Below are 24,950 nucleotides of genomic sequence, written 5' to 3' on the forward strand. Positions count from 1 at the left end.
TCAATAATCTGGTGGCTTCTGAGAGCCAGAATTAGGAGTGCTTACATAAAATGGACATATAAACACCAGCTGTTGGTGTAGTTAGTTTCATTAGTGGTGGAAATACTGGTTAAGCTTTGACTTGTTTAAATTGTATTGGTTAGCAGATATCATGGCAAAAAGTAGGAGATTGAGTCTTATTGTAGAGACTGCACTTGAGCTATTTTGCAATTCTTATTACCACAATTCTTAACAGTAACAGCTCTCTGAAGGAAGTTGTATGATAAATATATAATCTAAGGCTAATTAAAAGTATGCTAAAATGTGTTATTTAACAAGCAAAACTTCTAGTTATGTTGAAGCTTTCAATAAGGATATATTTACTTAATATTTATCAAATGGGTCTTTGAGGTCAGTGCTTTGTAACAGTGTGTAAATTTTCTACCATGGGAAAGTCATCAGGACAAAGGACATTGCACTTCCAGGTTTGTCTTCACCCTGACAAGCTACGTTCTTTGTCACATTGTTTTCATAAGCGAGAAAAAAGAGAAACCAGCAAGGGAACGAATGCTATGAACTATCTTGCCTCAGAGACATTCAGTAACATTAAATGGTTAAAAAGCATGATGTTATTCATTAACAACATTAGAATGTTATATAACACTTGAGCTGTTTTGTCCCGGACTTGAAAGGGTTTTTGATTCATTTATCTTCAGGAAGTGCTTTCAAACTGAAATAGGGAAATGCATGTGTAACGTTTCCCTGATTATGGTGGACACTGAATGAACTGGCAGGCGGGTTCAGGTTCACTTTTTAGGTTTTTATTTTGTCAAACACACACACTTTTCAGCAGTTTTTAACTAAAGCTTGTTGGCACGACATACGGCGCAACTTCAGCCCGGGGAAGACGAAAGACTCTGCTCCTCTCCCCTTTTTATCTGCTCCCCGTCACTGCACACAGACACACAGACACAGCACATTAATCCACAGCAGGTGCTTCCACTTTGCCCCTCACCTTCTCCGGCTTCGCTCTCCATTCACAAACCAGCCCTTGACCACGCCCCCGCTGCCACAGCATGATTTCGATTAATCCGGTTTCTCACCATAAAAGCTGGTGGTCATTAAAATTCAGTTGGGGGGGGGGAAGGCACGAAGGGATGTGTTTATTTCACATTAGTGGCAGTTAAATATGATATTGTAACGATGACTCAATTGACCTTTTATGATTGTGGTTATGGCACAATTACTGGACAAAACATGTTATTTGACACATGTACAGTATAATCAGCTATGCCGTATGTGTGTTATATTAAACACCCACGAGGATGAATTTGGAACTGCATTAAAATATTTAAAAACCTGAAGTCCCTCCCAGTTACGCTAGTGTCTCTGGTCCTACCACAGCCCTGACTCGGATAAAGAGGTTACTGGTGATGAATCAATGGAAAAATTCACAGACAAAATCGCTCAAGTGCAGCATCTACAGTAGGATTTCAACTTTTCCCCTGTGTGGGGCTTCATTATGGACAGCAGGTTCATGTAACTGGAAAGTCATGTGGCACTTAGTCAAAGAAAACTGTACTAACAAGTGTTGCCAGGCAAAACAAACCTCACCCAGTCGCACTTATGATGAATATGAAAGAAGATATCGCAAAAAAATAGGTACCCTATGGGTCCATGTGGCTACTGCTTATAAATAAAATTGTTTTCTGATCCCATGTCCATACAGTAAATATAGCATATACTAGTGCATCTCAAAAAATTAGAATACCGTGAAAAAGTTCCTTTTTTCATAATTTAATTCAAAAAGGTAAACTTTCATATATTCTATATTCATTACATGTAAAGTGAAATATTTAAAGCCTTTTTTGTTTTAATTTTGATGATTATGGCTTATAGCTCATGAAAATCAGAAATCCAGTATCTCAAATTATTAGAATATTCCCTAAGATAAATCAAAAAAAGGATTTACAATACAGAAATGTCCAACTTCTGAAAAGTATATTCATTTATACACTCAATACTTGGTTGGGGCTCCTTTACCATGAATTACTGTATCAATGCGGTGTGGCATGGAGGTGATCAGTCTGTGGCACTGCTGAGGTGTTATTGAAGCCCAGGTTGCTTTGATAGTGGCCTTCAGCATATCTGTATTTTTGGGTCGGGTGTTTCTCATCTTCCTCTTGACAATACCCCATAGATTCTCTATGGGGTTCAGGTCAGGCAAGTTGGCTGGCCAATCAAACACAGTAATATCATGGTCAGCAAACCATTTGGTAGTAGTTTTGGCACTGTGGGTAGGTGCTAAGTCCTGCTGGAAAAGGAAATCAGCATCTCCAAAAAGCTCGTCAGCAGATGGAAGCATGAAGTGCTCTAAAATCTCCTGGTAGATGGCTGTGTTGACTTTGGACTTGATAAAATACAGTGGACCAACACCAGCAGATGACATGGCACCCCAAATCATCACAGACTGTGGAAACTTCACACTGGGCTTCAAACACCTTGGATTCTGTGCCTCTCCACTCTTCCTCCAGACTCTAGAACCGTGATTTCCAAATTAAATACAAAATGTACTTTCATCTGAAAAGAGGACTTTGGACCACTGAGCAACAGTCCATTTCTTTCTCTCCTTAGCCCAGATAAGACACTTCTGACATTGTCTCTGGCTCAGGAGTAGCTTGATATTAGGAATGTGAAAGTTGTATCCCCTTTCTTGAAGATGTCTGTGCGTGATGGGTCTTGATACACTGACACCAGCCTCAGTCCACTCCTTGTGAAGCTCTCCCAAGTTCTTGAATCAACTTTTCTTGACAATCCTCTCAAGACTGCGGCCATCCCTGTTGCTTGTGCACCTTTTCCAGCCACCCTTTTCAGCAATGACCTTTTGTGGCTTACCCTCCTTGTGGAGGGGATCAGTGATCATCATCTTCTGGACAACAGTCAAGTCAGCAGTCTTCCCCATGATTGTGGTTGTGTGTACTGAACTAGACCGAGAGATACACTGTGTTCATACTATTTTACTCAAACTCGAAATTAAATATTCTAATATTTTGAGATGGGTTTTTTTATGTTTTTGTACTGTATGCCATACTGATTAAAATAGAAAAATGCTTGAAACATTTTAGTTTATGTGTAATGAGTCTATAATATATAACATTTTCACTTTCTTAAATAACTGATGGAAAATATTGAACTTTTTCACAATATTCTAATTTTTTGAGATGTACTAGTACATTTACTCTATGAGGCAGCAGCCACAAAAATGAAGCCTAATCCAAAAATGAACAATTTTAAAGTCACAGAAGTAAGATATACCAAGTGTCTGTACTTTATATTATTCTACTCTTACCTCTTATAGTTTTCGAAACTGAAACCTCTGAACCGAAGCCGACATACACGCGCTGTTGCCATGACCCAAACTCTTATTTCCCGGAAATGGCCCGGTGCTAGAGCTCAGTGGAACGCACTTTCCCTCTGTAATAAGCATAAACATGTCTGAAAGCGATTTCTTTAGTCTAGTCCATTTATTTATAATTTATAATAATAAATCAACAGAGCGGGGAAGTTATCATCAGTGGGGTTTAAAAGTGGGCATGGCCAAAACCCTTTCCTTTGCGTATGTAAACGAACTAAGAAACCACACAGTAAATATAGCATATATATTTACGGTACTCTGAGGTAGTAGCCACAAAAATGAAGCGTAATCCAAAAATGAACAATTTAAAAAAAAAATCACAGAAGTAAAATATAACCATATAATGACAGCACAGTGTATGCAAATGAGGCAGATAGTGATCCAGTCAGCGTGTTTGTGGGAGTCTTTCCGAGGCAGCGCTCCTGCAGTCTGAGCTCAGAGCTTTTTTTTTTCCCCCTAACCTTTTTGGTCACCTTGACGTTGACCGGATGACCCTCAAAATGTTGGAGGTTCTATCTGAGACCAATGCCCATCTATCATGAAAGTTTCATGAAGATTGATCCAACCGTTTTCCCGTAATATCGTTTACAAAAAAACAAACAAAGAAACCCGACCGAAAACAATACCTCGCCCCCTGGTGGACTCCGTCCCATGCGAGGTAACAATAAAAGCTACTAAAATCATTATCAGCTTTTATGCCCTGCTGGTGAAGGGTTGTCCAATGGTGTTTCTTTTTTTTCCCCCACTAAGCTTGATAATGGCAAAATCTGAAAACAACTTTGTAGTGTTTTACTGGCCATCTGTGTGTTTGCACAGCTCTGTTTCGTGGTTTTCTGGACACCACACATCTCTGAGCGTATCCTGGTGGACATCATAGGTGTGAACCATGCCTTTGCTGAGCTCTGTGTTGCCCCGTTACGAATCTTTTCTTTCTTTCCATTCCCAGGTAAAACACCAAAACACACACACTGCACACACTTACGGATATATACAGTACCTGTGTATACAAAAAGTCCCTTACAGATTCTACAAAAGTGCACCGCTGGGCAGCTGTGTAACTTCACACATGTAGAAATGTTCATGATGAGTAATGGTGTTATATAATCTGGTGAAGGTTTAGCAGTAAACTTTAGCTGCTGTCAGAGGAGCCATGCTGTAAATAGCAATGATTATGATCACACTTTTACAGGACAGTTATAAGAAGAGGGCATAGGGCATTTTACAGGAGATAGGGAAAATAAAAGTGCTTTTCTATCAGACAGTATGGTACAGTGTTATGTGGTAAATCATTGTCCTTATTTCTCTTGCTCATGCTGGAAACTATTAAACAGGGGCATATGAAGAGAACGGGAAATAAGAATAAAACCAAATCACCATCAGGCAACTGCCATTATGAAAAATACATTCGATTGTAAACCAAAAACTACATCAGAGAAACAATGTTGTTAATATAGTTATTAAGGATTATAAATAACAACCTCTAGAAGACAATCTGTATTTTCAGGTGTCTCATACGCAGTGGGAAATGGACACAGGTACTCGACCGCAATGAGTGACAAAGATTCAGAGTGATGCTTTGGTTTCCTAAAGCCGGATTTCCCAACTGAGAGATTGTCCCAAATGTCACATTAAATACTAATTCAAATGTAAAAGAGATGTTTTCACGTTTAAATTGTAATACGAAAAATACAACAAATTTAAAATGTAACTATACACCAATCAGCGTAAATATTAAATCCACTGACCGGTGAAGTGAATAACATTGTCTCATTACAGTGGCACCTGTCAAAGGGTCGGATATATTAGGCAGCAAGAGAACAGTCAGTTCTTGAAGTTGATGTGTTGAAAGCAGGAAAAATGGGCAAGCATAAGGATCTGAGTGACTTTTAACAAGGGCCAAATTGTGATGGCTAGATGACTGAGTCTGAGCGTCTCCAAAATGACACATCTTGTTGGGTGTTCCCGGTATGCAGTGGTTAGTACCTACCAAAAGTGGTCCGAGGAATCCCACAGAAGAGCTACTGTAGCACAAACTGCTGAAAAAGGTAATGCTGGCTAAAACAGAAAGGTGTCAGCATTAACTTTTTCAGCAGTTTGTGCTACAGTAACTCTTCTGTGGGATTGGACCATGTGGGCTAGCCTTCATGCTCCATACGAATCAGTGAGCCTTCAACACCCATGACCCTGTCGCCAAGTCACTGGTTATCCTTCCTTGGACCACTTTTGGTAGGTACTAACCACTGCATACCAGGAATACCCCACAAGATGTACCATTTTAGAGATGCTCAGACCCAGTCATCTAGCAATCACAGTTTGGCTCTTGTTAAAGTCACTCAGATCCTCATGTTTGCCCATTTTTCCTGTTTCCAACACATCAACTTCAAGAACTGATTGTTCTCTTGCTGCCTAATATATCCCACCCCTTGACAGATGCCAATGTTATTCACTTCATCGGTCAGTGATCATATTATGGCTGATTGGTGTATTTCACATTTTAAATATCGAAGGGTATTTAATGGGGCCGACTCACCCTTCCCAGAATCCAGCTTGTTGTTTTTGTTTCGTTCTCTGTGCAGCAAAACGTCTACAAATTCACTGTTAATGATCCCTTCGAAATCCATCTTGAACTTGTTATTCATCCACGTGTCATACGTGGAAGTTTTTAATAGAACATGCCTGATATTTTCTTTCCTTTGTGGTCGCCTGTGAGACAGCCGAGGCCAGTTCTGGTCCATTACAATGGAATAACCAAATGAAAACGATCAGTCGTTTCATTTTTCCAACAGTGGAACATCCATGCATGCAAAAATGGCAACTCGCTACTTGGCACAGAGGCTTCTTGGAAGGGTGAGCTGACTTAACCCTTTAAGACGAGGGGTTTAGCTGACAAACAAGTTAGGGAGTCACTATCCTAAAGGCATTTGTGATTGGTGGCTCTTTAACCATTTTTTGGTGCCACAGAGACCAAAAAGAATGCACCATAAATATTACCGTCACATGAAAGAATGTGAAGGTTTGTTCTAGAAAATGATTGTTTATCATGGCTAAAAATGATTTCTTTAAGGAATTAAAAATAGATCTTCTGTTGCGATGTTGTGAAGATCCTTTCCCGGTATATATACTGTATACCTGGATTCATGTTAGTAACTGTACTATGCTGTCTAAGGGAAAAGGCATATGATATAGTGGATAGTAAAGACTATAATGACCAGTTTATTAGGAATTACCTGTACACCTGCATGTTCATGCAGTTATCCAATCAGCCAATCACATGGCAGTGATGCAATGCATAAAGTCATGCAGATACAGGGAACCTGGTGGTTGTTGGATCCAGACAGGCTGGTTTGAATATTTTAGAAACTGCTGATCTCCTTGGATTTTCATTCACAACAGTGTCTAGAGTTGACAAACAATAGGGCAAAAAACATCCTGTGTGTGGCAGCTCTGTGGGCAGAAACGCTTTGTTAATGAAAGAGGTCGGAGGACAATGGCCAGACTGGTTCAAGCTGACAGGAAGTTTATGGGAACTCAAATAGTTACACTTTACAACTTTGGTGAGCAGAAAAGCATCTTCGTAAGCACAAAACACTAAACCATCTAAACCAGATGTGCTACAACAGCAGAAGACCACATAGGGTTTCACTCCTGTCAGCCAAGGATAAGGATCTGAGGTTACAGTGGACATAGGCTCATCAAAACTGCACAGCTGAAAATTGGAAAAACATTTCCTGATCTTTTTCTGTCCAGTTCTTGTATTGTCAGTTGTTGTGAACTGTGAGATCCTTTTCTGTGTACCACGCTTGTAAAGAATGGTGATTTGATGACTGGATGGTTAAAGAAGAACTGAAGGCAAATTTTTTTATTATCAAAATTCTATTTCTCATTTTATTAAATATAGGAATGCATTTTTGATCGCTATTTTGTCACTGCTATAGCATGTTATGAGTGTTTGAAATACGCTCTGTAATATATCAGTCCATATGTCAAAGCGATGGCCGTAAACGAGATTCGCTGAGACCTGTGCGGGACATCGTAGGACGGAAGTAAAACGTACAACGGAAATCAAAGTGGCCAACATCTGCCAACATTGTCAAAAGATGCGTGCGCCCTCTTTCGAATGCTGACGTAATCAAGCCGGAAGTTTTATTTGTTTTGATAGCAATCAGGAAAGTTTGAAAAAAAGTCGGCAGTAATCGTCATTTAAAGGCGTCGTGCGGTAATTTCAGCAATCAGGCTATATCATGTGTCAAAATGTCGGGTTTGGTGGGTTATTCAAGCCCCTCGGTTTCCCGCGATCTCAGTGTCACGATGCGCCCGCTACAAGCATTTAAAGTTGACGCACACAGCCAGATTTAGGCAGCCAGCCGTTAACTAGGTCAACTTATGTGTGACGTCATACCAGTAACCTCCCTTGGGTGATGCTGGCCTGTCGCATGTTTTCTCTATAGCGTGCGTTTACCAGAGTTGTTTACATTGCGGATTTTGTGGATTTATTCAGTTTGTGGATAGTTTTGAACACTCAAAACACTATGAAATGATGTATTAATATTCTGTGATACAAAATGCCTAATCGGTGTATTGTGTTTGGCTGTAACAACGAACACTGAACACTATTTGTGACTGTTGTTATCAATGGATCTGATTTCAAGGTCATGGCTAGGTATTGATAGAAAAAAAATATTTTTTTAAAAACATGTTTTAAGTGTTTCTATGTATCAATCATTAATTGTACAAAATTATTTTCATACATTTATGTATTTGTCATATCTTTCTTTGTCACATGAAGTGTTGTCTTGATAACATATGTGGCACATAATTTTAGCAAATGGATGACAGAAGATTAATTGAAAGATTTATGCCACAGAGCTGCCTTTAACTAATAATTATCACTTATTACTGACGATTGTACGTTTACTAAACAATACAATACAAAGCTCAATACTCCCAGCCTATAACATACTGAATATCAAGTTAAAATCTCATCTCATTATCTCTAGCCGCTTTATCCTTCTACAGGGTCGCAGGCAAGCTGGAGCCTATCCCAGCTGACTACGGGCGAAAGGCGGGGTACACCCTGGACAAGTCGCCAGGTCATCACAGGGCTGACACATAGACACAGACAACCATTCACACTCACATTCACACCTACGCTCAATTTAGAGTCACCGGTTAACCTAACCTGCATGTCTTTGGACTGTGGGGGAAACCGGAGCACCCGGAGGAAACCCATGCGGACACGGGGAGAACATGCAAACTCCACACAGAAAGGCCCTCGCCGGCCCCGGGGCTCGAACCCAGGACCTTCTTGCTGTGAGGCGACAGCGCTAACCACTACACCACCGTGCCGCCCAAGTTAAAATCAACCGCAATAAAAGGAAAATGATGAAAACTGGAATATCAAGGGGTCTACTGTATCAGAAGGCCCACTGCATTTCGCGAGATCGCAAGCTGTCAAGTTGCTAGAATTCAATCTTTCTAGCTATACTTTCACCCCCTACAGCTATCAGTATTACACATAATCATAGATTAATCACACAGCATTCTAATTCAAGTGAAAATGGTCTTTAAAAATACACACAAGTAGTGATTTAGTCAGAGAAACCAACCAAAACAAGTCTTCAAGTCGCCGGTCTTCTTCATTCTCATCTTCGTTTCTGTCGTCGTCAGAACTGTCCTCATTTTCTTCTGAAGATGAGCGCTCAGGTTCAAATCTGTAAGGCTGGATACCACCAGGACATTCAGCTGTCAAAATCTCTACTTGTGGGCCATTTTCTTCTTCTGTATCGGTAAAATCAAAGCTAATTTCCTCAGCATCGCTCCTATTTTCTGGTGTGTCCGCCGTTGCAACTGCACCGAGTGGTTACTGGTATGACGTCACGCAGCTGTTCCATTGACCGAGAGGGGGCGCTGCGAACGCGGGAAATTTCAAGTGATGGGCATGACCAAATAAGGACCGATTACAACCGCGGGAAGCTTTTGAAAAATCGACGGTCAATTTATTTCGAATCTCGAAAGCATTCTGGTGCAGAATAATGCGACTTTTATCGCCACTGCGTGACGCCTTTAAACTTGTTTTTGTGCAATACTTCGTTTGGAAAACAGTTTTCAAAATGGTGGCACTGACACCTGGCTGACACTTCACGTTTCGAAGTCTCGCACAAGTCTTGTGAAGATCGCGCGGATAAGCAACACCTGCCGTGGACCAAACAAACTAAATTCAACATGGCTAAAAACCGAACAGGCCGATAAGTATAATATTTAATTGCAATTAGTTGCCAATACAAGTCACAATATAAGGTTACTAAAACCGAAAACGTAATTGAATAACATGTTAATTAAGAAATAAAGCAAGTTTAAAAATGACTTCAGTTCTTTAAAGTCACAGAGATCACACTTTTCACCCATTTCGCTGTTTGATATGAACACTAAATAGGCATGTAACAATTCACCCAATTCACAATTCGATTCAATTCACAATATTGGGTTCACGATTTGATTTTTCCACAATATTTTTGAAAAAATAAAGAAAGAAAAATTATGAACAAAAAACCTGCAACATTTGTTTTCCTATTCTTTGTCAATTTTAACATTCCTTTTGTTGAATTTAAAAAAAAAATTGTCTTAATAACCAGGAATTATATTATTAATCATTATAATTATGTATCCACATTTGTCAAAATTGGAGTAAAATAAAATAGCCTATTAACTAAAATATTCCTTTTATTATAAATTAAAATTTAAAAAGTGAAGAATAAATTGGCCTTTTCGTAAAAATCTTTTATGAACATTTGTACTCCCTCCATTTGCTTCCCTTTTCTTTAGCTTTCAGCATTCTGTAAAAAGAGAGCTCTGATTTCTTGTTAAATATATTTGCACATCAATCACACAACAGCTCTTTCCCATTTTAGCTGTGTGTGTGTGCGTGTGTCTGTGTTTTGTAGCATTAGTGCTGTGTTATTTCCGTCCAGGGTGAAGTCACGTGTATTCCCGCTATTGTACATTATGCATCTAAGCAACACAATTACAGCGAGGATAAACTAAGAGATTACACAGCCTGATGATAATCACGATTCATTTGTTATTTCATTGATTTGAATCATTATAAATTTGTATCATGATTTATCGTTGCACGATATATCGTTACACGCCTAATATTAAATGAAGCTCTTGATCTGCAGCTGCATGGTTTTATGCATTGTACTGCAAACTGCGACATTGTTGGCTGATAATGGATAAATGCATGAATGTGCAAGTGTTTCTATTAAAGTGGTGAGTGAATATGTACTTGTATCCTTAATCATTTTTGTGCTTTGGCCTGTTTGGCTACATTTGGTAATGTAAAACCAGTTTGCCAGCCCTACCTCTGTAGTTTTTGCAAACATTTGTCTTCAAACAGGTAATGAAAATGACCATTCTGTAACATTTCAGCCTGATAGTGTTTTTTCTGAATTATATCCCTCATCAAAAAATTCCCGTGCAGGGATTGGCTAAGGATGGCTCACGTGGCATGAAATAGTTCCACCATTGATTAAGCAATGTATTTTGTGACAGCAAATAGTTTAAAAATGGGTATGGTGTGAGTCAGTCATGGTATATCCTGGATATTCCATGAACTGACGTCACAATCTCAAGCGATACGGTCAATGCGAGGAACAGCTGACGAAGACGGTGATTTAGACCAATATTTTTTCAGATTTATTTCTAATTCTTCGTGGTTAACACTTTTAGTTTGGAATTTTTTGAAGAGGGATATAGATCTAATATACCATGTACTAAGAGGCACCAATAATTATGGATTCTCTTCAGTGACTGGCATAGTACTATTTTCTTCAGGGCTGCGCCAGTCACCTCTGAGAATCTATAATTTCAACCAGAGCCCCTCATTGCACGGTATATTAGATTACTACATCCATCCAATAAGTGTTTTCTTCTAGCTCATTATGGAGCAATTCAGTGTGACCTGCTTTTATTGTTACTGTTTGAAAAGTGACGGTGCGTGCTCACCTAACCGGCTGGCTCATGACCCTGAAGAAAACCTTCGTCCTGGCACCAAGCTCTGTGCTGCGAATCATCGTGCTCATCACCAGTCTTATGGTGCTGCCCTACATGGGGTGAGTGTCAACTCCTGCCACTGTTCTGCTTTTCTCTGTACTTCTTCTGTACATTTGTCACCACTTAGTACTGCTAAATTCTGTGAATGGTCAGCGGTGTGCTGTGTAGTGTGCAAAAATCAAAATGAGTGGATGGATTTTTCAACAGAAAATTCAACAGTGAAACGGCTGAATAGATACGACATGTAACTTGACTCTTATACTAGTGCATCTCAAAAAATTAGAATACCGTGAAAAAGTTCCTTTTTTTCATAATTTAATTCAAAAAGGTAAACTTTCATATATTCTATATTCATTACATGTAAAGTGAAATATTTAAAGCCTTTTTTGTTTTAATTTTGATGATTATGGCTTATAGCTCATGAAAATCAGAAGTCCAGTATCTCAAATTAGAATATTCCCCAAGATAAATCAAAAAAAGGATTTACAATACAGAAATGTCCAACTTCTGAAAAGTATATTCATTTATACACTCAATACTTGGTTGGGGCTCCTTTACCATGAATTACTGTATCAATGCGGTGTGGCATGGAGGTGATCAGTCTGTGGCACTGCTGAGGTGTTATTGAAGCCCAGGTTGCTTTGATAGTGGCCTTCAGCGTATCTGTATTTTTGGGTCGGGTGTTTCTCATCTTCCTCTTGACAATACCCCATAGATTCTCTATGGGGTTCAGGTCAGGCAAGTTGGCTGGCCAATCAAACACAGTAATATCATGGTCAGCAAACCATTTGGTAGTAGTTTTGGCACTGTCGGTAGGTGCTAAGTCCTGCTGGAAAAGGAAATCAGCATCTCCAAAAAGCTCATCAGCAGATGGAAGCATGAAGTGCTCTAAAATCTCCTGGTAGATGGCTGTGTTGACTTTGGACTTGATAAAATACAGTGGACCAACACCAGCAGATGACATGGCACCCCAAATCATCACAGACTGTGGAAACTTCACACTGGGCTTCAAACACCTTGGATTCTGTGCCTCTCCACTCTTCCTCCAGACTCTAGAACCGTGATTTCCAAATTAAATGCAAAATGTACTTTCATCTGAAAAGAGGACTTTGGACCACTGAGCAACAGTCCATTTCTTTCTCTCCTTAGCCCAGATAAGACACTTCTGACATTGTCTCTGGCTCAGGAGTAGCTTGATATTAGGAATGCAAAAGTTGTAGCCCCTTTCTTGAAGATGTCTGTGCATGATGGGTCTTGATACATTGATACCAGCCTCAGTCCACTCCTTGTGAAGCTCTCCCAAGTTCTTGAATCAACTTTTCTTGACAATCCTCTCAAGACTGCGGCCATCCCTGTTGCTTGTGCACCTTTTCCAGCCACCCTTTTCAGCAATGACCTTTTGTGGCTTACCCTCCTTGTGGAGGGCATCAGTGATCATCTTCTGGACAAGAGTCAAGTCAGCAGTCTTCCCCATGATTGTGGTTGTGTGTACTGAACTAGACCGAGAGATACACTGTGTTCATACTGTTTTACTCAAACTCGAAATGAAATATTCTAATATTTTGAGATTTTTTTTTATGTTTTTGTACTGTATGCCATACTAATTAAAATAGAAAAATGCTTGAAACATTTTAGTTTATGTGTAATGAGTCTATAATATATAACATTTTCACTTTCTTAAATAACTGATGGAAAATATTGAACTTTTTCACAATATTCTAATTTTTTGAGATTCACTAGTATAAGTGATAAAACACTTGTCAGCAGGCCATTATATAAAAATACTAAATGGTTGGGTGGTGTGATGCAGTCCAACACAAAGCAGGGGTACCATTACCACTCTGAAGTTCATTACTTTTCAATAAGAGCATGTCCTGAAGTGTTTCTCTTATACCACAGCAGTTTGCCAATGATAATGTTTTTACGCCTCCACCTATGAGTGGTGGAGAAATCATGTATTCAGGTGGTCTGTACATGCATCTGTTCATGCGTTCATCCAAGATACTTGTTAGTGTGGTTGAATGTTTGTAGGATTGAAATGGAATTATCAAGGATATTTTCAGGGTGGCATACAAATTAGTAAAACAAAGAACTGGACTTGTGATGGACGATTCCCCATCAACACCATTGGCATTGAGTTCCAAAGGCTAAAAAAATGTCATTTCTTCCTGTTTCTGAGATGCTTGTGTTCAGCATTGAATTAATTTGTGATGTTACACTCCATAGTAGTGGTTAATGGCTCACATGAAAGTAGACACTCAGGGCTTTAGGAATTTGCAGGGTTTTTTTTAAAAAGCCTACTAGGTTTAAATGTTATAATTGTATTTTGGCACTTGTATACAGTGGTTTACTGTCAGAAAAGCTTTAGTCATGGTGTCTGTTTTGTCTCTGTACCAGTGTTATTGTGGAGAGGTGTTATTGTGAATTGTTTGTCCAGCAGGGGGCGCACACTCACATTTCCTTTTGCCCTGCATACCACCAGCTAAACAATAGCTGCTTTTACACGGGCAGCAGGGACAAGTTGCTCCCAAAACAAGTTGCAGCCACCTTCCTTCGTGTTTACACGCTCACTCCCTATCGGTGGCAAATAGGAAGTTAGACAGGTGAACGCAAAAGTGTGCATGCACAAATCAGTGATCAGAAGCACGATAGTGGGCTGTGATGAAAGACATGCTTTCATATTTTTCAACATTTTCATGGTTCTTATAAGAAAAAGACGATGACAAAGGATCCAGAACATAAACAGAAATGCCCGGTGTCACATCAGGATGTTCCAAGAACGTCAACAGCAGGAGAGAATCGCTTTTAAGTTGATATTGATGACAGTAGTTCCTGTCCTTGTCCAACTGGTTCAATGCTCAGTCTGGAGCTATAAAAAGATACGAATTTGCCACGAAGCAGGCTTGTAGTACTCGAGTCCAGGACTCAGACTCGAGACCAACTCATGCCCTAATTTTAAGGACTCGTGACTTGACTTGGACTTGAGCACTGATGACTTGGACTCATGCATTAACTGCATTCAGACTTGTAAACTGGAGATTAGGACTCAGATTTTTTCTTTATTTTTTGTAACATGCCATAATAATTTGGCATAAGATATTTATATCTACATTAATTTTGTACTAATTTCATGCAAAAGTGTCACACCTGCATACCTTGACGTGTGGATCAGATAGATTCTCACGCATGCTGTAAACGACTCTGCGCCTTAATCCTGTGCAGGCGCAATCAGCGTGCCAATATAAAAACTATGAAAACACACTTCCTTTGCGAAGTATTGAGTTGCGTTGCTGACACATTACCAAGCCTTATTTCCTTGTTTGGTTTCCTGATCCCTGATTTCCTGTTTCTCGTCTTTGATTCTGCCGAGTCTACGATAGCCTGTTTGTGCCTCGCTCGACCTTTTGCCTGTTTCACTGTTTTACGATTTTTCCTGCCATTCTGGATTGTTTATCTGTCTTCACTTGTATTAATAAACACATCTTCTGCACTGGGCGGCACGGTGGTGTAGTGGTTAGCGCTGTCGCCTCACAGCAAGAAGGTCTGGGTTCGAGCCCCGTGGCTGGCGAGGGCCTTTCTGTGCGGAGTTTGCATGTTCTCCCCGTGTCCGCATGGGTTTCCTCCGGGTGCTCCGGTTTCCCCCACAGTCCAAAGACATGCAGGTTAGGTTAACTGGTGACTCTAAATTGACCGTAGGTGTGAATGTGAGTGTGAATGGTTGTCTGTGTCTATGTGTCAGCCCTGTGTCTATGTGTCAGCCCACAACCTGGCGACTTGTCCAGGGTGTACCCCGCCTTTCGCCCGTAGTCAGCTGGGATAGGTTCCAGCTTGCCTGCGACCCTGTAGAACAGGATAAAGCGGCTACAGATAATGAGATGAGATGAGATCTTCTGCACTTGCATCCGTCTCCCAACCATCTCTGACAGAATACTTCACACTCCCTGATAAAGAGAAGCACATTCACCTGTTCATACATCATGTTCAGGAACAAACTAATGTTAATGGCGCTAAAACAGTCCCCGTCAAATGGTGCGGTTGGAGTCTTGTTCTCGGACTCGAGTTGAAAATTTTTTTTAATGACTTGGACTTGAGCACTGGGGACTCGAGACTGGACTTGGACTCGAGGTTTAATGACTTGACTACAACACTGCCATGAAGTAGTCTTGTCTGGATGAAAAATGACCCGGATGAACGCTACTGCGCAGGCGTAATCCCTCCTACTTGCCACCAATTGTGTTTAGACGGTAAGCAGGAGCAAATTGCGCCACCTCAAAAAGGGGAGCAAGTTTCACCTACCGGTGTCAACTTGTTCCGGAACAAATCGTGTTTAGACAGGCAGCTGTTCCGGGAATGACTTATTCCAGCACAAGTGCCCATGTAAAAGCAGCTAAAGAGTCACAATACTTTACACACAAGAACCCATCAGTGTCCTGGCTAATCTTATAACAGACTTGCAACGATAAAATAATTCATTTGTTTATCCTGATTGAAAATGCCTGATAAGTCTACTTCCCTTCTGCTGGCAGACTGGAACAAGTTAAAGAATGATGTGTCATACTTTTCTTTTCATGTTTGTGGAATGTTCGCAAAACAAGTTCATCTCTTTTGTAACTTACTGTAAATTAGTCGATATAAATTCTTTCCTTCACCAGCCTCTATTTATTACACTAGTTCCAGTGGTACATCAAATGATAGGTTTATATGAATGTGCTTGTTCTAATACATTAGTGTTTCTATAGTAACAGCAGTGTGAACAGAGTTGTACAGTGGATATAAAGTCAAAGGCTGATTAAAAAATAGATTAAAAAAATGTGTTGTGCTATTTAACAAGAAAAATTTCTTCCAATAGTTGATATATTGAAGCTTTCAATATGGATATGTTTACTTAATGTTTATGAAACAGGTCTTTGGTGTCAGTGCTTTGTAACAGTGAATAAGTTCTCTGCCATGGGAAAGTGATCAGGACAAAGGACATTGCACTTCCAGGTTTCTCTTTACCATGGCAAGCTGCGTTCTTTGTCATATTATTCTCATAAAAGAGAAACCAGTAAGGGGACTATCTTGCCTCAGAGACATTCAGCAACATTGTGGTTAAAAAGCATGTGTTGTTCATTAACATATTAGAAATTATTGCTGCCAGATTGTTGTGGTATAAGATGAATAAAAAACACTTGTGTGTGTGCTGGAAAATAAACAAATTTAGGGTGGTCACGGAAATTCACTATGCATTACACCACGCCATCACTGATCCCCCCCCCCAACAGAATGCATTTTGTTTTATTTCCTACTTAAACTCTCGTGAAGGTCCACTGAAAATATTTGACACAGCTCCAGGGTCTACAGTTCATTCCTGAGTCTGAGTTACTCTCTCTGTGGTGTTTTGCATATTCTCCTTGTGTCCATGTGGGTTTCCTCCCATGCTAGTAGATAGATTGGCTATGTTAATTTTCCCCTTGGTGTAAATGAGTGTGTGCACATGTGTGAGTATATGTGACCATGGTGGGTGTACAGTGGTGCTTGAAAGTTTGTGAACCCTTTAGAATTTTCTATATTTCTGCATAAATATGACTTAAAACATCATCAGATTTTCACACAAGTCCTAAAAGTAGATAAAGAGAACCCAGTTAAACAAATGAGACAAAAATATTATACTTGGTCATTTATTTATTGAGAAAAATGATCCAATATTACATATATGTGAGTGGCAAAAGTATGTGAACCTTTGCTTTCAGTATCTGGTGTGACCCCCTTGTGCAGCAATAACTGCAACTAAATGTTTGCGGTAACTGTTGATCGGTCCTGCACACCGGCTTGGAGGAATTTTAGCCCATTCCTCCGTACAGAACAGCTTCAACTCTGGGATGTTGGTGGGTTTCCTCACATGAACTGCTCGCTTCAGGTCCTTCCACAACATTTCCATTGGATTAAGGTCAGAACTTTGACTTGGCCATTCCAAAGCATTAATTTTATTCTTCTTTAACCATTCTTTGGTAGAACGACTTGTGTGCTTAGGGTCGTTGTCTTGCTGCATGACCCACCTTCTCTTGAGATTCAGTTCATGGACAGATGTCCTGACATTTTCCTTTAGAATTCGCTGGTATAATTCAGAATTCATTGTTCCATCAATGATGGCAAGCCGTCCTGGCCCAGATGCAGCAAAACAGGCCCAAATCATGATACTACCACCACCATGTTTCACAGATGGGATAAGGTTCTTATGCTGGAATGCAGTGTTTTCCTTTTTCCAAACATAACACTTCTCATTTAAACCAAAAAGTTCTATTTTGGTCTCATCCGTCCACAAAACATTTTTCCAATAGCCTTCTGGCTTGTCCATGTGATCTTTAGCAAACTGCAGATGAGCAATGTTGTTTTTGGAGAGCAGTGGCTTTCTCCTTGCCACCCTGCCATGCACACCATTGTTGTTTAGTGTTCTCCTGATGGTGTACTCATGAACATTAACATTAACCAATGTGAGAGAGGCCTTCAGTTGCTTAGAAGTTACCCTGGGGTCCTTTGTGACCTCGCCAACTATTACACGCCTTGCTCTTGGAGTGATCTTTGTTGGTCGACCACTTCTGGGGAGGGTAACAATGGTCTTGAATTTCTTCCATTTGTACACAATCTGTCTGACTGTGGATTGGTGGAGTCCAAACTCTTTAGAGATGGTTTTGTAACCTTTTCCAGCCTGATGAGCATCAACAACATTTTTTCTGAGGTCCTCAGAAATCTCCTTTGTTTATGCCATGATACACTTCCACAAACATGTGTTGTGAAGATCAGACTTTGATAGATCCCTGTTCTTTAAATAAAACAGGGTGCCCACTCACACCTGATTGTCATCCCATTGATTGAAAACACCTGACTCTAATTTCACCTTCAAATTAACTGCTAATCCTAGAGGTTCACATACTTTTGCCACTCACAGATATGTAATATTGGATCATTTTCCTCAATAAATAAATGACCAAGTCTAATATTTTTGTCTCATTTGTTTAACTGGGTTCTCTTTATCTACTTTTAGGACTTGTGTGAAAATCTGATGATATTTTAGGTCATATTTACGCAGAAATACAGAAAATTCGAAAGGGTTCACAAACTTTCAAGCACCACTGTATTCACATCTCACACCCAGTGTTCCTGGAAATGGTTCCAGAGCCATCTCGACCCTGACCAGGATGAATCGTTTACTGAAGATGAATGAATGAAGAACACATAGAGTGACTCAGCATCAGTCTTCCAAATAAATATATTAAAATGATGACTTTTCCACAACATATTTTATAATACGAGTATTGCTTTAATAGTTACATCAGTGCTCAGACTATGTGTGAATTACCACCATAAGTACTTTAAATGGTTTTCATTTTGGATTTCTGTAGAAGCCATCTGTGCTTAATTAACAAAATTCTCATCCAGCGTACAGTTGGGGTCAAAAGTTTACATACAGTCACATGAATGTCATCTTGGAAATGAATGTCATAGCAATATTTGGGCTTTCAGTAATTTCTTTGAACTGTTCTTTTTCTGTGGCAGAATGATTGTACAGCATACAGCATTAATTAAAAAAAACACTCGAATTTGGTGCACAAGTTTTAATTTTCTTTGGGTTTTCTGAAATCAACACAGGGTCAAAATTATACATACAGGTTCAAATTTACATACGCTGACTTAGATTATTAATTCAGAGGTGCTGAAACTTCCAAAATGTCTCTTATCTTGGCAAGGCCAAGGTCTCTTAACTTCCTTTGAGTGATCATGATTGACTACAGCTGGTAGCTTCTCTGTGCCTTCATAAAAAGGGTTTGTTTACAGCACTCATTGGATTGACCAACACATAATACAATGGGAAAGTCCAAGGAGCTCAGTGCAAATCGGAGAAAGAGGATCGCAGATGTACACAACCCCGGAATGGTTCTTGGAGCCATTTCTAAACAACTGCAAATTCCAAGATCAGTTCAAACAATTGTATATAAGTTATTGTGAGGCATAGTCACTTTACCAAGCCACTTTGCTTCAAGAAAACCCAAACTGTCATCTTCAGCTGAAAGGAAATTGGTTTGGATGGTCAGCAACAACCTGGGAACCACCATGGCACAGCCCTGCCATGAACTGGAAGCTGATGGATCACTGTCAACAGTTCAGATCACCATGGACTAAGAGGCTGCTATCCAAGACATAACCCCCTGCTCCAAAACTGACACCTTCAAGCTTAACTAAAGTTTGAAGCTGACCACATGGACAAAAAAAAGCCTTCTGGAGGAAAGCTGTATGGTCAGATGAGACAAAGATTGAGTTGTTTGGCCACAATGACCACCATGTTGTAGGTACAACACAGTCCCTTTAACAAACTACATTTCCCATCAGCCAACTTCCGCGTTGACCTACGTCACGCCTGGGCGGGATCACCTACGTCACGTCCTCCATGACGTCACTTCCTCCCTGAAGGCATAAGTAACGGAACAACGCTTCCGTCTCTCTCGTCTTGGATGTCAAGCCATCTGGACACAAAGAGATACCCCACACCAGAAAACCCAAGAAAAGACGTCTTTCTCCCGAGAATACGATTCAACACGGTTTTTGTTTACCCTTGGCCACGGTAGACCACTTAAATCGTGCCATCTCTCTCTCGGTTGAGCTACAGCCGGTTTGTTTGTCTATTATAGTAACGTTACGAACTGCAGCCCGGAACAGTTCATTTAAAGTTTAGAAGTGACCAGATCCTTCTAATTAAAAAGCTGTGCACATTGTCTGATCAGAGAATTTCTTTTCATCACGAGCGACCACGCGTCGGACCAAGGAATCCTCTGCCTTCCACGGAAGCGACTCACGTCCTTCACAATGGTGAAACTCCAAAAGTCTCGGAACATCTTCTCATAATCCTCCGATAGAGGCGAGATACTGAAGTAAGAGACTGGCATTTGGGCATAAAACTAGTCTTAGGAATTAGCTTTTTTATGAAGCAGTGTGAATTTAAACTCAGGAACGGTTTAATTGTGTACACTGTAAACACGTAGGATGTTGAATTGATGATTGTTCTATTTTGTTTTGACCTCTCAGTTGTTTTAATAGATAGGCTGTTGCATGCTTTCTTCTATTCCTTCCTAACACTCTTAATTTCATTCTTACACATATCTTGACCTTATCAAGGTTTCAGTGGATTTAGTAATGCTATAAGCTAGTGAAATTAGCCTACGGCCAATTCTTTTGTCTCATTAGCATCCAGGGCTAATTGTATTGTCTCAAGGGACCACAAGGCCTCCACCACGTGGAGTTAGCTACCAGAGCCAATTCTTTTGTTTCCACACACACACACACACACACACACACACACAAACACATCTTAGCTAGCCACACGGCTAATTCTTTTGTCTCGTTAGCAAGCTAGGCTAACCTTTTGTTTACCACGAGGCCTACACACACACACACACACGCTCATCAAGTATATATCATATTTGTATATAATGATTCCAACTGTTATTATTCATTTTATCTTTGTTATAATAAATTCAATTAATTATTGAAATTGTGTGTGTTTATTTGTTGTTCTGATATTTTTGAAGTACCCAACCTCAAAGAATTCCAAGGTGCATATGAGTTATGTAACACGGTAAGTGATCATAATAATTTGGAATATACCAAAATTTAGCTGTTTGGTAATTTATTATTAAGCACCAAAATTAATGGTATTAATTAATGAGACTGATTTAATGAGACTGATTCAATGATTTAATGAGATTGATCACTTAATTACCAATTGCACCTACAATGTACAGAGGGACACTGTACCAGCTGGTGGTGGTGGTAGGATCATCATGCTCTGGGGCTGTTTTGCTGCCAGTGGAACTGGTTCATTGCATAAAGTGGATGGAATAATGAAGGAGGAGGACTACCTCAGAATTCTTCAGCATAAACCATCAGAAACTTGAACACAATTTGGGAGTTACAACAGGACAATGAACCCAAACAAGCATCAGAGCTGGTTGTGGAGGATAAAGCAGGCTAATATTAATCTTAAAGCAAGTCATGACCCTATTGAAAATATATGAACCGTGCTTATAAGTTGAGTCCATGCCAAGAAAAAAAAAACTAATTTAATTGAACTCTATCGGTTCTACCATGAAGAGTCATGAAATATCCAACCAGAATTCTGCCAGAAGCTTGTTCATGGTAAACAAAAATGTTTGGTCAAGGTGAATCTTACGAAGAGACATTTACCCAAATATTAGGTGTGCTGTATGTATATTTTTGACCCTGTATGTATAATTTTGTCCCGGTGTTGATTTCAGAAAACTCAAAGAAAATTCAAACTTGTGCACCAAATTCTAGTGTTTTTTTTTTTATTAAAGCTGTATGCTGTACAATCATTCTACCACAAAAAAAAGAACAGTTCAAAGAAATTACTGAAAGCCCAAATATTGCCATGACATTCATATCCAAGATGACATTCATATTACTGCATGTAAACTTTTGACCACGACTGTAGTTTTTCTGCACTGTAGTGTTATCTTCATGTAGATTAATGTTGCACTCCAATGGGAGAGTGTGATTCTGCTGTTTACACAGAGCACCAATACTTATGACTTAGCACCAATACTTATGACTTACACTCCTCCACTGTACTACAGTCTATAATAATGTCAATTGTATTGTCACTAAACAGGCTGTTGATCAAACATTCTCCATCAATTGTATAGAATTTTGTCCTCCATTAAAGCAAGTATATGCCAAGTTGATTTATCAAATATACATTGCGAAACCTTTGGTTCTTGTGCACCAATCACAGTGTTACAGCTTTCTTGATTTAACCTTTGACCCCTGAGATTTTCAATGTTGTAGTGCTGTCAATAACTCCAAGCTCTGTACACTTCAGGGTGCATGGAGCTACTCTAGGGGTTGGATCTCTCTTAGCTGGCTTCCTTGGAGAGTCTACAATGGTAGCGATCGCAGCCTGCTATGTCTACCGGAAACAGGTGAGGAGGTACCATCAAATCTTACAGAATCCATGATTGGACTCATCATAAGGACATCTCTCTTGCTTTGCCTTTTGTAATTTCTATCTCTTGGCCTTGTTTCATTTCATTAACTATACTTCAAGCTAGTTTGCTACAGCATGTGCAAGTGTCTGTTAATACTCAGGCAATTCTTGTAAGATGTAGGAAAGTAGAACTGATGAAGGCTGAGCTCAGTGCTCAATCCAATACAAGTCAATTGATGGACTGGTTCGAGCTGAGAGAAAGGATACAGTAACTCGGATAACAACTCTGTACAACTGTGGTGAGCAGAAAAGCATATCAGAATGCACAACATGTCAAACCTTGAGGCTTGATGGCCTACAACAGCAGAAGAACACATTAGGTCCCACTTTTGTCAGCCAAGAACAGAAATATGAGGCTGCACTGGGCATGCTCACCAAAACTGGACAGCTGAAGACAGGAAAAACATAGCCTGGTCTGCTGAATCTTGATTTCTGCTAAGGCACACAGGTGTCAGGGTCAGAATTTGGCACAAATCCATGGATCCAGAATTTGGCACAAAGCCACAGATCCAACCTGCCTTGTGTTAACAGTCCAGGCTGGTGGAGGTGGTGTAATGGTGTGGGGAATGTTTTCTTGGCACACTTTGGGCCTGTTAACACCAAATCAATCATTGCTTGAATGTCAGATTGAGTATTGTTGCTGACCATGTGCATCCCTTTATGGACACAATTTACCATCTGGTTGCATCTAGCATGATGATCCACCATGTCACAAAGCAAAAGTCGTCTCAGACTGGTTTCATGAACATGACATGAGTTCAGTGTTCAGACTTCAGTCACCGGATCTGAATCCAGTAGGAAACCTTTGGGATGTTGTAGAATAGGAGATTCACAGTGCATGTGAAAAATCTGCAGGAACTGCATGATGCAACATGAAGCAGAATCTTAAAGGAATGTTTCCAACATGCTCTAGAATCCATGCCATGAAAAAAAAATGAGGCTGTTTTGAAAGCAAAGGGAGGCTCTGGTGTTAGTATAGTGTTTCGAATAAAGTCCTCAGTGAGTGTGTATGACACTGTAATATGATAACAGTAAATAAGGACCTTGGAATTATAAGGTTCTCCAATTATAAGCATGTCTGTGAAAAAGTTTTAGAGCAGAATATTCCTTGAGACACAGCTTTGGAAAAAATTAAGAGACCATTTCAATCTTTTTCTTACATCAGCATCTCTATGGATGGCAACCATTTCATTCCAGTGCCTGTGCTGGAGTTCCAACACAAGCACACCTAATTTTACTTAAGGAGGTACTGATTAGGTAATCACCTGATCCACATCTTATTTAACAAGGAAAAGTATAAAAACCACTGCTGTGGTCATCGCTATCCTCTTGCAATAGAATCAGTTTGGATGGAAAAAACAGTGCTAGTAGTACGGTAAATTTAACTGGATTACAAAAATATCTATTCATGCCAAAAGCATTAAAAAAGAAAAGTTTTGAGTCAGAAAAAGAAGGGCTTAATTCTGGCTTTACTGGCAGAGGGATACAGTGAGCGTCAGGCTGCTTCCATCCTCAAAATTTCAAAGATGGCAGTTCATAAGAGCAAGGTCAAGCAAGAGACATTGGGGACAACAAAGTTACAGATGGGTGGAGGGAGAAATTGACTCTCCACTTACCGGGATGATCGTCAACTCCTTCGAATGTCACTCAACAACCATAGGATGACATCAAGTGACATACAGAAAGAACAGCAAATGACAGCTGGGGTTAAGTGCACAGCAAGGACGGTTCGAAACAGGCTCCTCCAGGTGGTATTGAAGTCATGCAAAGCTAGAAAAAAAAGCCCTTCATCAATGAGCAGCAAAGAAGAGCGAGACTGAGGTTTGCTAAAGACCATAAGGATTAGACCATAGAGAACTGGAGTAAGGTCATCTTCTCTGATGAGTCCAATTTTCAGCTTCCCCCCCCATCACCTGGTTGTCTACTGGTTAGATGGAGACCTGGACAGGCCAACAAGCCACAGTGTCTTGCACCCATTGTGAAATTTGGTGGAGGATCTGTGATGATCTGGAGGTGCTTCAGCAAGGCTGGAATGGGACATATTTTTGTTTGTGAAGGACACACGAATCGAGCCATGTGCAAGGTTATCCTGGAAGAAAACTTGCTTCCTTCTGCTCTGACGAATGTTCCCCAACTCTGAGGATTGGGTTTTCCAGCAGAAGAATGCTCCATGCCACACAGCGAAGTCAATCAAGGTTTGGATGGAGGACCACAAGATCAGGACCCGGTCATGGCCAGCTCAATCTCCAGACCTGAACCCCATTGAAAACCTCTGGAATGTGATCAAGAGGAAGTTGGCTTGTCAGACGCCATCAAACAAAGCTGAGCTGATTTGAATTTTTGCACCAGGACTGGCATAAAGTCACCCAAGAGCAATGTGAAAGACTGGTGGAGAGCATGCCAAGATGCATGAAAGCTGTGATTTAATGTCAGGGTTATTCCACCAAATATTGATTTCTGAACTCA

General features: G+C 40.1%; 1 protein-coding gene across 1 annotated transcript in view; it reads left to right on the forward strand.

The window, feature by feature from the left end:
• The window catches only part of ankhb (ANKH inorganic pyrophosphate transport regulator b), a 106,687-nt gene that overhangs the window by 76,063 nt on the left and 5,674 nt on the right, over positions 1-24,950 (forward strand). Inside the window, exons 9-11 of the mRNA XM_060923087.1 lie at positions 4,211-4,340; positions 11,382-11,505; positions 22,320-22,419. Of these exons, the coding sequence (XP_060779070.1) occupies positions 4,211-4,340; positions 11,382-11,505; positions 22,320-22,419 (354 nt within the window). The remainder of the gene's footprint in view (positions 1-4,210; positions 4,341-11,381; positions 11,506-22,319; positions 22,420-24,950) is intronic.

The sequence above is a fragment of the Neoarius graeffei genome, chromosome 1 (assembly GCF_027579695.1).
Source record: "Neoarius graeffei isolate fNeoGra1 chromosome 1, fNeoGra1.pri, whole genome shotgun sequence".
Classification (NCBI taxonomy): domain Eukaryota; kingdom Metazoa; phylum Chordata; class Actinopteri; order Siluriformes; family Ariidae; genus Neoarius; species Neoarius graeffei.